A 16146-nucleotide genomic window follows, 5' to 3' on the forward strand; every position below is an offset into this window, starting at 1 on the left:
CAGTTTCACAGCTTAATTCTGCTGCCTATATTTCTTTACAATTTATTGCACGAGAGAGGAAATAAAACCCTTTAAACAACTGCTGAAGTAATATGTGAAAAAATACATGTGGAGTATACTTAGATTTGAATTTTCTACAGTAGCAATTAAAGATGTTACAGATAAGATTTCACAGAGCACATAACTCCTACAGAAATTCCAGAACAGCTAGAAAGGTAAAGTGAGGATACAGAGACACAGTTGCTGCCCAACTTTGCAGAAATCTTTAAATACTGTATGTGACAAGCCTTTTCTTCATCTCCAAATGCAAAGATGTGCATTGATTATCTAAAATTGAGTGCCTAGCACTCTGATAAAAAGCAAAGCATTATGGAAATGCTGAAGAATTTCCTTAAGACAGAAGTATATTGTGGCTTGGCACAGATGGATACCCATATCAGCTACAGCATTTGCAGGCACAGCAATTTTGACCATGTGACAAACATTATTGAGACATGAAGTTGCACCTCAGTGAATTCATCTGGTTAGCAGCAGTAGCTTAGTTAATAGCTGAGGTAACTGCCCACTGAGATCCAGCATGGAATGAACAGGGAGGTTAATGATCCTGCTGAGGACTATGTGTAGTTCACTCTCAAGTCTCATTTTTAAGATCAAAATTCTTGCAGAAGGAAAAAGATGTTGAGACCATTTAGATTATGGGTTCAGATGACTCTTGGCAATTCTTAGTCTGCTGGTGCTTTTTGGCAGGTATCAGCAATCCTCTCTTCCAGATAGATCTTTTTTATGTTGTTCTTCTTGTCTTTAAAAGTTAGAAAACTTGGAGGGGTAGGGAAGGAAAAATGTTTAAATTGTGATATAGGACTGGGAGCCATATTTCTGCATGCATACAATAGTAATTAACTTCATGTCATTATGCTGTAAAGTTGCCCTACCCGTGGGTGTATCCAGCCTTCAGTGAGCAAGTGCCCAGCAGAGCAGACATTATCATCATTTTCTGGTCTGCTGCAAGTTGACTCATGTTGGGCCCTTCAGTAGACAAAGTGTGTGAATCCCAATATTGCTTGCTCCTGTTTGAGTCTTATTACAGTTGTTACTTTTATTATATTAGTTGGCATTCATTATTATGTTGTTGCCTTTACCAAACTTTAACCAAATGTAATAAATTTTAAAAGTCTGTGTCCATCTGGCTTTCCAGGATAATATAGCTCTGTGGCCTGAGAAAATGTTGCCTAAGCTTTGCATGTATGTGTGTGGAAAATTGAGTATGTCATGACTGTTCAAGTTAGGCCAAGTTACTCTTGGCAGTGTTTTCAATGCATTTGAAATAAAGATTTTAATTATCACTTAGTGAACATTGTAAATATTTTGAGTATTTTTCTATAAAAGGAATTGTTATGTCATTCTACCAAGCATTATCAATACCAAAGGGGTACTGTCTAACTATTCAAAGTTTTACTTTCAGAAGAAATGGACAGAATTATTTTTAAGATCACTTTGAGTGGTTTCTGTTTAGTGTTACCTCAGCAATGGAGGTACAGGAGCTTTTTTGACCTTTTTCATGCAGTAATGCACTTTAAATGGTTTTTAAAAATAGACTGTAAACTCTGAAGACATACTAGTCATCTGTTCTGTGCATATGAAACATAACTGCTAGTATAGTTTTTCAGTTGTATTCTCCTGCGTTCAGTGTGTCTGTAAACTTTGTTGAGCATTTGTTCTGCGGTTTGAGGTTTGACTTTAGCTTGAGAAGGTGTATCCAAGCACTCTTACTTGACAGCTGTAATGTGTCACAACTGTACTTAATAGCAGCAAGAATTTTAATTTTTTTTGTAGATCAGAACACAGTTTTTCCCAATGGTGTCTTCTTCTATTTTCACTTCTGTTGTACTGTGATCTGCACACACATGATATATGTGCACACACACACACATATTAAAGGATATACTAAGGCTGACTGGATGTACTAAGCCCACTCCTGTCCTGATAGTATTACATTTATGTGGACAAAGCTCTTTTTGATGACTAAGATCTGTAACATTGAAGATGCTTTGACATCCAGACGTAGAGCATTGGAAATTGTTTAGCATGCTGTGTATTGTGCTTGAAGTGTGAAGATTCAGTCGCAGAGTTTTAGAGTGAGTCATTGAGAGATTGTAATTTTATTTTAAAAGCTTTTGATTTGATTTTGATTAAAGGATACAATTAAGATTTCCTAGCCTATTCTTAAACTTTTACTTCTGTAAATAGCTTCCTTGTTGAAGTGGTTCTGGAATGTGGAAAGACATCTGAATTTGATCAATGATTAGTTTTCCTGGAATTGCACTGGATGCAATTGTATTGATCTTTGCTCAAGGCCTCAGCTTTCATAAGACAAGCCACATGTGCGTGTCCCATTTCCTGGCTGCTCCTCTTTGTTGAGGCAGAACTGTGTAGTTCTGGTAGAACTGGGTTTGTGGAGTAACTTTCCTTACCCAGGACAAGTGGTTGCAGCTCTGTCTTTGGACATCTAGGATTGAAACAAAGTCAGAAAACAATGATCTGAAACAACAATGCTGTTTTAATATCAGGAAAAAGAAGCATTGAAGAAAAAAACAACTGCTGGTCTTGCCATTCAGGAGCCATTGATCTTCTTCTATTCTTTAGTTTCCCCCCCTTTTTTTTGAATGTTGTCTCCCTGTTTTGTTTTTTGTATGAACAGGATTTTTAGTCAGCTCAATTAAAGTTTTACAGTTACAGAGATGCTTAAGTATGGTCACAATCACATCATTCTGAATAATAAAAAATGTTTTGTTCAATGTAACTGCTTTGTATTTTTTACTTTTTAATTTTTGTGTGGGTTAACTACTGTGCTCTATATAACTGTACTGATAAAATAAGCAGTAGTAGAGAATGCTTCCAGGTACTTTGTTGACTTCACTGCTGGATTGTTTTGAGTGCTATTTAAGTTGTGATCTTCATCTACCAGAATTCTCCTAAAGAGTTTACAAGGGGTGGTTAGTATAGACAAAGCTAAGGAATGTTTCCAGAACACAGTCATTGTCTTCTGGATATTGCAGGTTTTGAACAGTATTAGGTATTTTCTTATTGCATGTTTTCTCACATGTGGCCTCAGTGCCTTCAAATGCATCCAAGATTGTTTATGTACTAGCATAGAAGTAGCTGGAGAAACTCAGGATGAGTATGTAAATTACTGTTACACACTGGACAATATCCAAAATATCTTTCATAGCAATGTTTGGACATAGCTATGAAAGATGATGTAAATCTATTTAGTGTGTTGTTTCACTCAGCCATCATTATATAAAGGACAGGTTTACATTTCAATTATGTCCATTTTCAAGATATGTGCTCTTGCATAATCTGTCTTGGAGACACCACATAATCATGTTGTAAAATTACGGTTTTGTGACTGGACAAGTTTGTTTTGTTTGTTTCTTCTGTTGAATTAGTTGCTTTATTAGTGTTAATGAACATTTTGCTAAGAAAGGGCTATTTGAGATGAGAAGGGAGCAAAAATGTGTCATTTAATATATCTTCTACAGCATTTCAATTTTTCTTGCAGTGTATCCCTGTATCGGGGAAATTGCCGACCTCTCCGGTTTGAGCCACCAATGCTGGACTTCCATGAACAGTAAGTTGAAGTGTTTTGATCTGTTTATTTATGCAAGTTAAAACAAAAAGCCAAACAAAAAAGCCCCAAAACAAATAAACAAAACAAAGCAAAAAGCCCTATCCACAGCAAAAAACAAACAATAAGCAAAAACCCAGAAGATAAATAGGAACAACATTTAAAGCTGGTAAGAGAAGGTTGTACACATAGATTGCATTAATAGATTGTAAGTGTAGTTGCCCTACAGAGGGCTGCTGTACTCAGTCTTAAACATCATGTAGGGGCCTGTCAGCTGCTGTGGTTTTGATGATGTAGGTACTTGTAATTTTTACATATTTGTTTAGCTGCTCTGCAGAGTGGACAGTTTCAAGTCTAGAATGTAATGTTCTGAGGTGAGATTTACCTTTCTGCTTGAATATAACCCATGTCAGGGAGCATGTACCCTAGCATATAAGTTCTTCTATTGCTTTTGTGGCAAAAAAACTGGTTATGGATCTGCAATTTTTAGAACAGTAATGTTGAGTTGTGAAAATACAGCCTCAAGGAGGAAAAAGAGACTCCAGGAACTTAACTCCATGTTCTCTACCTTGCAACTGGTTGCTGTTTCCATTTTTAAAAAGGATGAAAGAAGGAAATTAAACATTTCATCAATGTACCTGTTAGTTCTCCGAGAACTACTTCAGTCCTAACTTGTCTTTCCATGAACTGCTTGCTGTATATGTGTAACCCCAATCCCTCTTCTTCCCAACAGTCAAAGTGATTCTGGCATAGGTGTTCATGGTGCCTCTCTGCATGATTCATGCTTAGGCCAGTGTACTGCAGTGAAGGCATTTCAAGCATTTTGTTACCAGTTCAGCCATAGATTATTAATGAAGATATACTACCTTTTTCTGTTGTTATTTAATACTAAAAAACAAAGCTGTATGAAAATGCCTCCTTTTACAGAACTTATTTGTACTCAGTCTAACAAAATTGGCTTTACATCTGATTAAAGAAAGAATAAGTTGCTCTGGCCGCTCTTTTTTTCCTTTAAAATCTCCTTTAGCTTTTGATATTGTGTGATTTTGTTGCTTTTCTTCCTAATGTCAGTAACTGGTTCTAGGTAACAGAATATTGAGTTTCTAAACTGAATAGCAAAATATCTAGTGGTCGGCCCTACTCTGCTGCATCTCTGCTACAAGAAATTTAGGTTATAGATAATAAATTATTTTGGTGAGTGCAGTACAAATTCAAACTTGTCAAGCAGTGTGCTTTTTGTTAGAGATACTGTAAACTTACCAATTGGTTTAAGTTTTTTTCAGTTTGTAGTAATTCCAGATTTTGATATTGGGAATATATTTTATTCACCTTTTTCTACTATGAATAAATCCGATGTTCTCTGAGGAGTCTTTTAAAGGTTATCTAGAGTTTACAATCTTATGCTCTGAAGAAAGCTATGCATGCTTTTCTGTTTTGGGGATTACCAAAGATGATTTTTTTCCTCCTTGCTGTGAGTAGATCCAAGACAGCACCATAAATATTTTGTCATTCTTCATTATATGTCGGCTTTTTACATAAACTCTTCATGTCAAAGCTAAAAGCACTGAAGAAATAATGTAGATCTAATACAGTGTTAAAAGTAGCACAAATCTCTTATTTGGGAATGGCTCTGTACAATACATGCAAACTGCACTGGGGGATTGCTGCCTTCTGTCAATTAAAATAAGGAACCTGTGTGTTAGATCTTGATTCATTGTGTTCCTTCTTTGGATTGGGTGGCTTTTTGCTAACTGTATATCATTCATTTATCTGTTGTCATTTAGATTATAGTGTCAGGCAGAAATCCTCTTCTGATTTATTAAAACTTAAGTTGCCAAAAGCCGTTTTAGGAAAGGTTTAGATATGGAGGCCAAAGTTTAGGTTAAAAATCTGTGAACCAACTCTGAGAAATGCTAACTCAGCCTTATGGTGGGAACAAGCTGCAGGTGCCAAGCACCTTGGAAGTCAAATAATGCAGATTTAAGCTTTTGGGTTTTTGCCTTTTGAAACAGGGTATTCACATTCAAATTCTGGCCTTTCTGTCTTTGTTATTAATGGATTTTAGAAAAGGCTTAAAATGCATATTTAAGGGTGTTTTGTTAAGAGATAGCATGTAGCATTTAGTAGAGCAAACTTGTTCCAAGTTCATGTTTATACTGAGCTATCAACATGTATCATACCTAGGCTAAAGAAAAATCTAATATTTATTTTCAGTTTTAAGTCAAGCCATTCTTACTGTGACATTTTTGGTCTGCTAAGAGTGTGTGGGTTTAATTAGATGATTCAAAAACATGCCAACTTAAGCAGGAATAATAGTTAATAAAAGTTTCTTTATCTAAGGATCTCAGAAGATCAAAACCAGTATTTAGTTGATAAATATGTGCTGTAGACACACTTCCTGTATTCCACCTGGAGATGAAATTACAATTGTCTTTTACTTCTGTTTTATAACTATTGGAGTTTTTTTAATGCTGTTTTAATATAAAGCAAACACTACCATATTCTACCACTTTGAAGGTAGTCCAGATAATCTCAATTTATCAAAAGAAATGCATGCTGTATGTTAGGATATGCAAAAGGATATGCAAATCTTTAGCTCACTTGAAGAGATCCCAGATGTTCTCTGTATACATTAAGCCTCTGGGAATGGGATAGAACTGAGGCAGTTTCTCCCATATCACTGTGCCAGGGGACTACTTGGACTAAGTGTGGAATACTCATTTGGCTATTTAATGTGTAAGTCTCTTTCTTGTGTTGCTGAAGCAACACCAATATTTTTCTGGAACAAACTCTACATCATGAGTATTGGAGATTCAGGGCTTTAAAGAAAAAACCTTCCACCTAAAGCCAATTCTACAACTAGCTGACTTTTTTTTTTACCAGCATTCTGTTCCTTGTATTCTCTGTTTTAAACTGTTGCTCTTCCCTGTTTTTAAATGGAATAACTGAAGTGTTTTAACCTGCAAACAGTAGTCATTGTTATTTTCCATAATTTTGGGAGTTGGTTGCTCAGAGGCTATTTTGGCAGAACAGTCATTGTCTGTTAAACTTTGTGTGTTTAAGACAGGTCTTCATATTAGAGGTGGCCACCTGAGTTGAAGGCTGAAGAATGAATGCTTTTACAGGGTGATTTCTATTCAGTTCTTGTGCCTACTTTGTGGGAGAATATAGATCTTCACAGATCTCAATATATTGCCTTCATCTTTGTTAACTCAGCTCTGACCATATCAAAAGTGAAGTTTAAGTTCTTCAACTAAATTTTTTGATAGAGGTACCTTTTCATGATGGAACATTTGTGTATTGGAATATTTTAGGATACTACCACAATATAAGCTAGAGCTGCTTATAAAAAAATTCATTTAATATGGAGTTATACAAGATGAAGTTGGTATCCTACCTGTTTCATAGAAATGATTGGTTAATGTATAAAATGATATTTTTGGTTACAGTAATATTTTAATCCTTGATCAACATATTCTTCTGGCATGAATGAAGATTTTTGCTTTACTCAATTTGAGCAAGGTCCCATTCTCAGACAAAATTTTCTCATTGGTAGGGCAGTATTCTAAAGTTCTTTATTTCAGTTTTATATTGATAATCTCATTTTGCATTTCCTTTGAAGTGTTTTTATTAGGGGATTTTCATGTTTCTTGTTTGTAAACCATAGTATTTGGCAGGATATTCTGTGAAAACTTAAGCTGGGTTTGAAAGCAATTGCTTCACAGTGTTCAAATATTGTGACCTCCTTGCAGGCATGGAAATCTTATGTTGTTACTCTCTCTAAGTAAGCTAAGGGACATGCTTTAAGGACAGAATAGTGTCAGAATGGGAAAAAATCTGGAGAATACAGCCTATCTTAAACCTGCCTTCATGTACCTCCCTTTGATTCCAGACTGCAATTCCAGACCAATGAAAAGGAAGCATTTAGAAAGTCATGAATGTGCTGTCCTGCAGTGTAAACTGATTTACACCCTTGTAAGGCTTGACTGGTGTATAACTTAGGGGAGGACTAGCATGGTAAGATAATGTAGAAATTATATTGTTAACAGTTTAGCTATTGGAAGTTCTCCTGATCCATAGATGAAATCTTTTAATCTACTAGATACACAGTGGATCTAAATATCCTTAAAGCCATGGGAGTTACTTCAAGTAACATAAGGTTGATATAAGTTTAGCAAAATGGTCTGTTTTCTTCAAAAACTCTAACCCCTTATACAAGAAGTAGTTAAGAATTTTTGCAACTAGAGAATTTAATCAGATTGCTATTTTTCCTACATTTTAAGTACATTTACTTAAAAGTAAGTTGCCCATAATGTACATCCAAATGTTTGCACAGTACCTTTGATACATTTCTAATCTGTGAGAGTTTGAGATTGTTGGAATTTTAAAGAAATGTTGCTAAAGAAAACTTGATTTCCCTTGGAGTTTGTTGAATGTGAGAAATTGTTGACAGTAAATTGACATTCCATCCAGATCTGCCTCAGGTTTTGTTCACATGTCATGCTAGACTGCACAATGCTGCTGGAAGTTCATTACACTCCTAGATTCATTCCAATCACACTTAGTGACATGGTTGGATAAACTCTACTACTTGTATGTGTGGTTTTAATAACTGTTTGGAAAAGGCCTGATTTTGTTGTGTGGAATCTAACTTAAATTCCTAGCCTAAAATGGGGCACTTGCTCTGTTTAGTATGTTACACTGACACCAGCTTCTTGTCAAGTCTAATGTCAAAGAACTTTCTCTGTTAACAGTCAGTGGAATCTGGAAGCTAAGAAACAACCAATTTATAGGTTAGTACATATATAAAGCCAAAATCCTTCTGTTTTCTTTTGCTTTTCTGAGTTGGAGACATGTTTGAGAATGCAAATGTGTGTTTCAGCTACTCTTAAAGTTAAGGTAAAGAAGCCTGTGTCACTCAACCGATTTTGTATGAAGCAGGAAGAATGCTCTACTTGCTAATTCTCTAGTTTTGTACATGATACAGACTTCCTTTGTGTAAGCAAACTAGCATTTTCTTCAGAATGGGGCACAAAAGGCATTCTCAGTCTCTAGAGGAAGCCTTGTAAGACCAGCTAGTTTTGTTTCTTTTAATTAAAAGTAGTTGGATACATTTCAAGTCAACACCCAAGTTCTTGTTGGAACTTGCTCAGTCTGATCTTCTGGCTGGAGAACCGTCTTCATTGGCTCAGGAAGTTCCTGAGCCTAGGAGAGTATCCAGGGCACCTGACTTTGTATGCTTTTCACATTACACTTCTGCCTTCTAGGCATCTGTTATTCACCCCTGTCTGATAGGATGCTGTCTGACAGGATACTCATTTAACCCTTGTGACTCTTCTGATATGTTGCATGACAACTGATTTTACAACTGTTTCCGCAGTTGCCAAAGATGCTGAATGAAAAAAAATATCTGGGGGAAAACATGTCAAATTCTCAAATGCATGAGGAATTTATCAGAATTGAGTATTAAATGTATTTCGTATATTCTCAGCATTTCAAAGTTATCTAGTAAGCTTTTGATTGACTTCATTTCTCTTTTAGTCTCATTAAAAAGAATAAGAGTTGGAAGAGGAAGAATGTGTCTGCTGAATTCATATCTTTTGCTTTTCAGTAATAAATTTGTATCAGTTTTCGTAAATCATGTGAGCATTTTACAGAGGTGCTTAAACTATATGCAGTAAGAAAAAAAAAATAATTGCTCTTTTAAAAGGGCATTTTCTCAATTTGCTTCACAATGAGTAGCTACATATTTTTGCAAGTCAGTTTTGGGCCAATAACTCAAGGACTCACCTCCCCGAAATTTGCTAGAGCTGTTTTCCATTGTTAAAATAATCTACCTTTTAGTCACTGGAACAGCAATGAATTCCATTACAAGGACATCTTGCAATACACTTGCAGATACTAACTCAGACTTTGGAAAGAGTTGAGTTGCAGCAGTAAAGAACATTACCCATTTGACCAGGCACCTCACCCCTGTTAATTAGCATCTTCTCATCTAGGTTATGGTTATCAGTTTTTTTTATCAGTGTAGGTTGATCCAGCATTATGCAAGGGCAAAGGATCAGGAGCAAAATCTTACATGCTTTGATAGTTCACAGTTTGATAGTTTGCCTGAACATCTGTGTCTATAACAGCGTCTCTCAATGAAAAGTGCTAGCTGTGACTGCTCTGGGAAATTCTGCTCTAAAATTTGGCATCACCTACAACCATACTTGTGCAGATCATTGTGATTTGATAATCTGCAGTTTGGAGAGCCTCCCTTATGAGATTATTGCTTGGGATGCAGATTCATTAGAGGTGTTTGGTGCACATTTCCCCACCTGAGTTTTACCATGTCTGATGGCAGAAAAAACAGGTGAGGTTTATGAGGTCCTATTTCTGTATATTTGGGTAACATCACACTGTAAGGAAATGTAAGGAAAGCTGTATCTCAGCCAAATGTGATACCAGACTCACTGTTCCAAAATCAGAATGATCAGCAAAAGAGTAAAGTCAAACAAAGTCCTTACATCAGAGTTTCTTTTTATGCCCTCTGCCTTCATTACCTATAATTATACTGCAGTAGTTGAGTCTGGAATATGAAATTAGTGAGCTGTGGTGTTGGTCATGGCTGTTTCCCTGCCAGTTTTTTTTTTTCATGGACTCGAGCCTCTCAAACAGGCACATAGTCCCTTATTTTCAGAACTTGAAAAGCATGAAGGTCTTAAAGATTGTTAATATTTGAAATATTTTCTACCTAATGAGTTTTATTTGCAAACTACCTTTCTGACATGAGCAGACTGGTGCTTCACTATTGCCAGTTCATTCAAGATAATTTTCTTGACTTTGCAATGTTTCACACAATGCATCCTAAGTGTCCCTGAAGTCAATTCTGATTTTTAGTTTTCAGTACATAGCTGTTTCTCTTCAGAGACCACAGGTGATACACTAGTCATGTCACTTGCTCACATGTAATACAGTGATTAAAATCTACACATCTTTCTCTTCTTGATGTTATGGTTGGAAGGAACTGTTCAGTTTGATTCTAGTTTGTGCTTTTAAGTCCTTATATGAAGAGTGATTGGAGTGCTTTGTTATAGAGTAGGAGGATGATTTACCCTTCTTGACAAGTTGCTGGACATGCTGGGGGGAAGAGAAGTACCCAAAAACTGCAGTGTGGCAAGCAAAGGAGTTGCACTAAGGTGCTGGGAGCTTGAGAAGAGTGAAAATTGTAGTGAGAACTAGGGAACAGATCCTCGGGCTGCTAGAGCTTTCTTCAATGTTAAGATTCTTTTCTTTAAAAATTTTTGGTGTTGGTAGAATCAGAGTACTACTTTAAGGCTTGACCACTTTGTCTAAACAAGGAATTTTCTGCAAAAATATTGACTGGTATAGAAGCTTCTGTTTTTCAAAATTACCAAGCAGATAAAATACTCAAGGCCATCTGTAGTGATATCAGTGAGAGAGTTTTTGAAGCAGTGGGTTCATAATTCAGGGGGTGCTGGGTAACTCCCTATCAGCAGACACTTTTCTTGGTTTGGGTTTGCATGTTTGTTTTTATGGTGGTATTTTTGGTGGGGGTAAAGATGAAGAAATTTGGAGGGCTGGCTTTCACTTGCATTCCTCTGGGCTGATAAGCTTTTTCCTAGCAAAAGAAAAACAGGTGCATAGGTTTACTGTTTAATTCCATTGATCAACAGTGTAGCAGTTACAGTAGTTAGCACAAAATGTTGCAGCTGATAAACCATTTCCTTTTCTGACATCCCCATGTCTGCTGGCAAGAGATTCAAATATTTTCTGTTAGGACTTAACCCAGATGTTTGGTTTTGTACAGGTATTGAAAGGTGGGAGAAATTGTGGTCTTTGTCACTGGTGAAATTAGAGCAGTCAAAATGAGATTTTTTGACAGTGAAAAAAGGATCAAGAATGAGTGTTTGCTGACAGCGACATAAAATTAGGTCAGCTCAGCAAGCAAGGAGTCTTACAGTGGCAGATTGCAGATATATTTTTGTTAGTGATGATGTCATTTACTGATGGTTAATAATTTCATTTTTGAATTAATCACATGGTTTTTAGCATCTGCTTTAGCTTGTGTTTCATGCATAGGAGGTTCTGTAACCACAATCACTTTGTAAATTGTGGCATAGTTTGTTTATTGTCATTCAACGGAGCCTTTAATTTACAACAAAGTTACATTGCTTCATCTGTTGAGATATAGTCCACACTCCCTCTAAGCTGAAGAACTGTGACTGCAATAGCACATGTTCATTTGGTCTGTTAAGGTCAATTGAGGATGGCAGAACAGCTGCCTTTTTCTGGTCATCATCACTGCAGGTACAGGTCGTAATTCTTATCAGTTGTTTTGGTGTCCTTGCAGTACTTGGAACAAGTGACATAGGGGAGAGTGCTGCATGGACTGCATGTAGTCTGAAAGTTAACTATTTTGAATTCCACAATTCAAAATGCAGTAAACTTTAATCTGTAAACTGATGGTTTACTAGTGTTTTCGTGCTGATACTAAACATGTATGAGTTAAAAGGCATGAAAACAATTCTGAAGAGACAGTATAATCTGAGAAATAATTGCTGAAACTGGAGCATCTGTTGTCATCTCAGCTGTTGTAAGCAAAAAGAAACTAGCCAAGAGCCTGTGTCAGATAAGATTGTTAGAATGTCTTGCTACTGAAAAATGGTGCAGTTGTTTCACTGTGTGGCTTCCATGTTCTAGGGTTCCTAAATTCTAGAATTTATCTCAAAACTTTATTTTTTTACTTAAGGTATGAATTCAAATGCAATATAGAAATAAAATTGCTGTACATGTCCACATACTTATTTCTGTAGCACATATTATAAAATATGATACCAGGGAAATTCTGAGTTCTGAGTAAGACTACTTATAATCTGTCATGGAAAAAAATTTGCATTTAAGACTTTTGTCTAGGGTGTGTTCTGTTTATTTTCAGTTGCTATGTATATCCTAAGATAGTTGTTTAGATGTTCTAGCATAGGAATAGAAAACTTTGCTTCTTTTCATTCTGAAGTAAAAAATCTAACAATAGAGTTTCATAAGCATGATGCAACATTAGGTAAACCTTCAGTAAAAGTAGCAATAAAATAATGGAAAATATGTTAACTAAGTAATTCTTACAGGTCTGAGACACATACATCGCTTGAAAAAAAGCATTAAATGCAAAGATCTGTTGTCAGTGTTCATCACTTTTATGCTCCTGTCTGGTGTAATAGTAAAATGTAATGATTTATTGTCTAGATTTCTGACACTTTGCAAATATTTTCTCTCTCTATTTTGACAGGCCAGTTGGAATGCCAAAAATGGAAAAAGTTTACCTACATAACCCTAGCTCAGAAGAAACAATTACATTAGTATCAATATCTGCTACAACATCACATTTTCATGCATCGTTTTTCCAAAATAGGGTAAGTTTTTTTACTTTCTCAAAATTAACTTTTCTTCCTCCTTCAATCTGAATGGAAGCTTCTCTAAAAGAGTGACTTACTGCAATGATTACATACCTAGAAGTATTAAGATACTGCAGTTCTTCATCTCATATCAAAGCAAATTTGAACTGAGCACAGAAATGCAAAGGAGTCCTGACTACATTGGAAATGTAGATTATAACTGATGGTTTAACAGCAGATCTCTTTTGTTGCTGAAGTGAGTACATTTCCTCAGAGCACTTACAGAAACAGACTGTTCCTATACATTTTCTGAGTATTCTAAGTCACGTGAAGTGCTTTAGTGTGCAGTAGTCACTCCAGTGCTCTTGGAGCTGTAATTGTATTAAAGGAACTTGCACATTCAAAATCATGGTGTCAGGGTTAACTCCTAACCACATTGCTGTCAGAGTCTTCTAGTTTCAGTTTTGTCTGAAGGGCCTGTGGCTTAGCAAAAGCCATGAAAACATGAAAAAAATTCTGAAAACCTGTCTAATATGCAGCCTGTTGCATTTATGGAGGCCTTGTAGCAGTTGCATTTGTCCAGTGACCTTTGAACTGTCAGTCTAAAATATTTTTGTGATAAGCTGAACTCTAAATTCAGAATTCAGTGCAAAAATTCAATTAAATATGATCCTGCAGTTGATAATAATTTTAAATTATTGCTATTTTTATTGGTTTGTTGCGCATTTCATTTGTTTGAAAGTTCTACTTTTTTCTTTCCAAATCTGCAGTTGACTTTCTGATGTCAGTATTCCACAAAGAACACATTAGGATCTTCTGCAGCACAAAAACTACTGTTCGTCTGCATGATGCAATTTATTCAGTAAACAGTTTTGCTTATCCCTCTTCTTGCTTGCTTTTATTTTTTCCAGAAAATTCTTCCAGGAGGAAATACGTCCTTCGATGTAGTTTTCCTCGCAAGAGTAGTGGGAAATGTAGAGAACACTTTATTTATTAACACTTCTAATCATGGGGTATTTACTTATCAGGTAAGAGAACTGCATACATTCCAGAAAAGTGAAGTGTGAATCAGGCAAAGCAGCATCTATTATGGGATGCTTAACCATCCAAGGGTATTGGCAGAATAGTGGTAGGATGTAGGTTTTCATTTCCATCAACCCAGTTGAAGAAGTTTCCATCCCTGCTGTTTGTTGTAACACAGATACACCATTGTGAAGATTGGTAGGGCTGCACTGTAAGCCAGATCAATGAAATTACATAGGATTTAAAATCCTCCCAATACCTTTTTTGCATGTATTACTTTAGTGGCTCATTGTAGGGATCTAGTTCATCTCTTAGCTCTTCTCTGATCCAGTGGCAAGACTGTTATTCATTAAGCTGGAAAAAAATTACTCACTGAAGATTCAGAAAGATAATTCAGATAGATGAGAGAAAGCGAGAAGTGAAAAATGAGAGAAATCCTCTTGTTGAAAGAATATAACTCTTACCATGATAATGTTTTGCAAACAACAACAAAAATGTTTCACAATATGGATAGTTTCATAATGATGTGATTAAAGGAACATTTCTTATTTCATTGACCTTTAGCTGGTTTCTATCTATCTGATACTATTCTAGATTGTCAGAAAAATAGATGTTTTTTTTATTTCCTGTTTTTCAGTATATGTGTAAATAGTAGAAATGAGGAGTAGCCTTTAGCTGCAAACTAAACCAGTTTTTTTTTATTTCAGGGCTTTAGTATGCTACAGGTTTTAAAGATTCAGTTATAAGTATACTACAAAACTAATCAAAAGAAGTTCTTGGTGTATTGCTAAAATGGGTGTGCACGTTAGGCTCTGCAACAATTACTTAAGATTGTGTTTCTGTTTCTGAACCAGGTGTTTGGCATTGGAGTTCCGAACCCCTATCGATTGCGCCCGTTTATTGGGGCACGAGTTCCTGTAAATAGCAGTTTCTCTCCTATAATAAATATCCATAACCCTCACAGTGAACCTTTGCAGGTGAGCACAAGACAAAAATTGTCAAATGCTCGTTTATGGTATTAAACTGAAATTTTGTTTATTTTGGTACTTCTTAAAATTCTGAACTTTAGAGCTGTTTGAGGTCGTGTCTTTCGTACTATAAGATTTTTTCCAGCTCAAATGCAAATCAGTTCTAAACATTGTAGATTATAGTTGCAGATCTCTTAATTTTCTAAATTGAGGTTTTCTAGTGAAATTTCAGTTTTTGAAATGGTTGTAATGACTGAAATATAAAGATTTAAACTTCACTGGTAATTAAGATGAATACTGAAGCAAACAAACAGACCTTTTAATCCAGTGATGCCTCTTAGCTTCATTCTGTCTGGTTTGCACAGCATAAGGTGTTGTTTCAGTATACCCCAGTATGTAATCTTGGAGAACATTCTTATGTTCAAGCAGGATTGATGTTTTTACCTAACCAAATTCTGATTCTGTTAAGTATCAGTAAATGAATAGTAAATAAAATGCTCTAGAAAGCACATAAAGTATAGCACTAGAAAATGGCTATATCAACATTAAAGTGAATTTGTAAGGTATCCCAGTGGTCAAATAGTCACTAATCTATGCCATTGCACATGATAATACCTGATAAATAAACAGGATCCCTTTAAGGTTGAGCTCTAACATTTTCCTGTTATCCACCTCAGGTGGTAGAAATGTATTCCAGTGGAGGTGATCTCCATTTAGAACTTCCAACAGGTCAGCAGGGAGGTACAAGAAAGCTGTGGGTGAGTAGTCATGTCTTGCAGCACTCATTGTACTTGTTTGGGAGGTTTTGTTTTGACATGAGCTTAGGCTTTGGGTGTTTTTTACTAACTTTGTGTCTTGTCATGTAATTGTTTAAAATACTCCATAAAAATGTAAACAATAACAGGGTCTGTTCATGTTATGGTAGTAGGAGTTGAATGAAAAGTTTAATTAAGATAAGCCATATGTATTGATCTGTGCTGTTTTGAATGTGGAGAATAAAATTATTCCCATTAGAACAAATTTCACCTACCTGAGATTTCAGTCCTGGAGGCCTGTGAGCTGAATCTAACCCACAGAAAAAGTTTTCTTGTTTGGTTTGTTGGTTAGGATTTTTTTATTTGTCTTGGCTTTT

General features: G+C 35.8%; 1 protein-coding gene across 1 annotated transcript in view; it reads left to right on the top strand.

The window, feature by feature from the left end:
• The window catches only part of TMEM131 (transmembrane protein 131), a 91323-nt gene that overhangs the window by 33626 nt on the left and 41551 nt on the right, over positions 1-16146 (top strand). Inside the window, exons 4-8 of the mRNA XM_079307887.1 lie at positions 3563-3631; positions 12918-13041; positions 13935-14051; positions 14901-15023; positions 15692-15772. Coding sequence (XP_079164013.1) covers positions 3563-3631; positions 12918-13041; positions 13935-14051; positions 14901-15023; positions 15692-15772 — 514 coding nt within the window. The remainder of the gene's footprint in view (positions 1-3562; positions 3632-12917; positions 13042-13934; positions 14052-14900; positions 15024-15691; positions 15773-16146) is intronic.

This window comes from Erithacus rubecula (genome assembly GCF_903797595.1).
Source record: "Erithacus rubecula genome assembly, chromosome: 1".
Lineage (NCBI taxonomy): Eukaryota > Metazoa > Chordata > Aves > Passeriformes > Muscicapidae > Erithacus > Erithacus rubecula.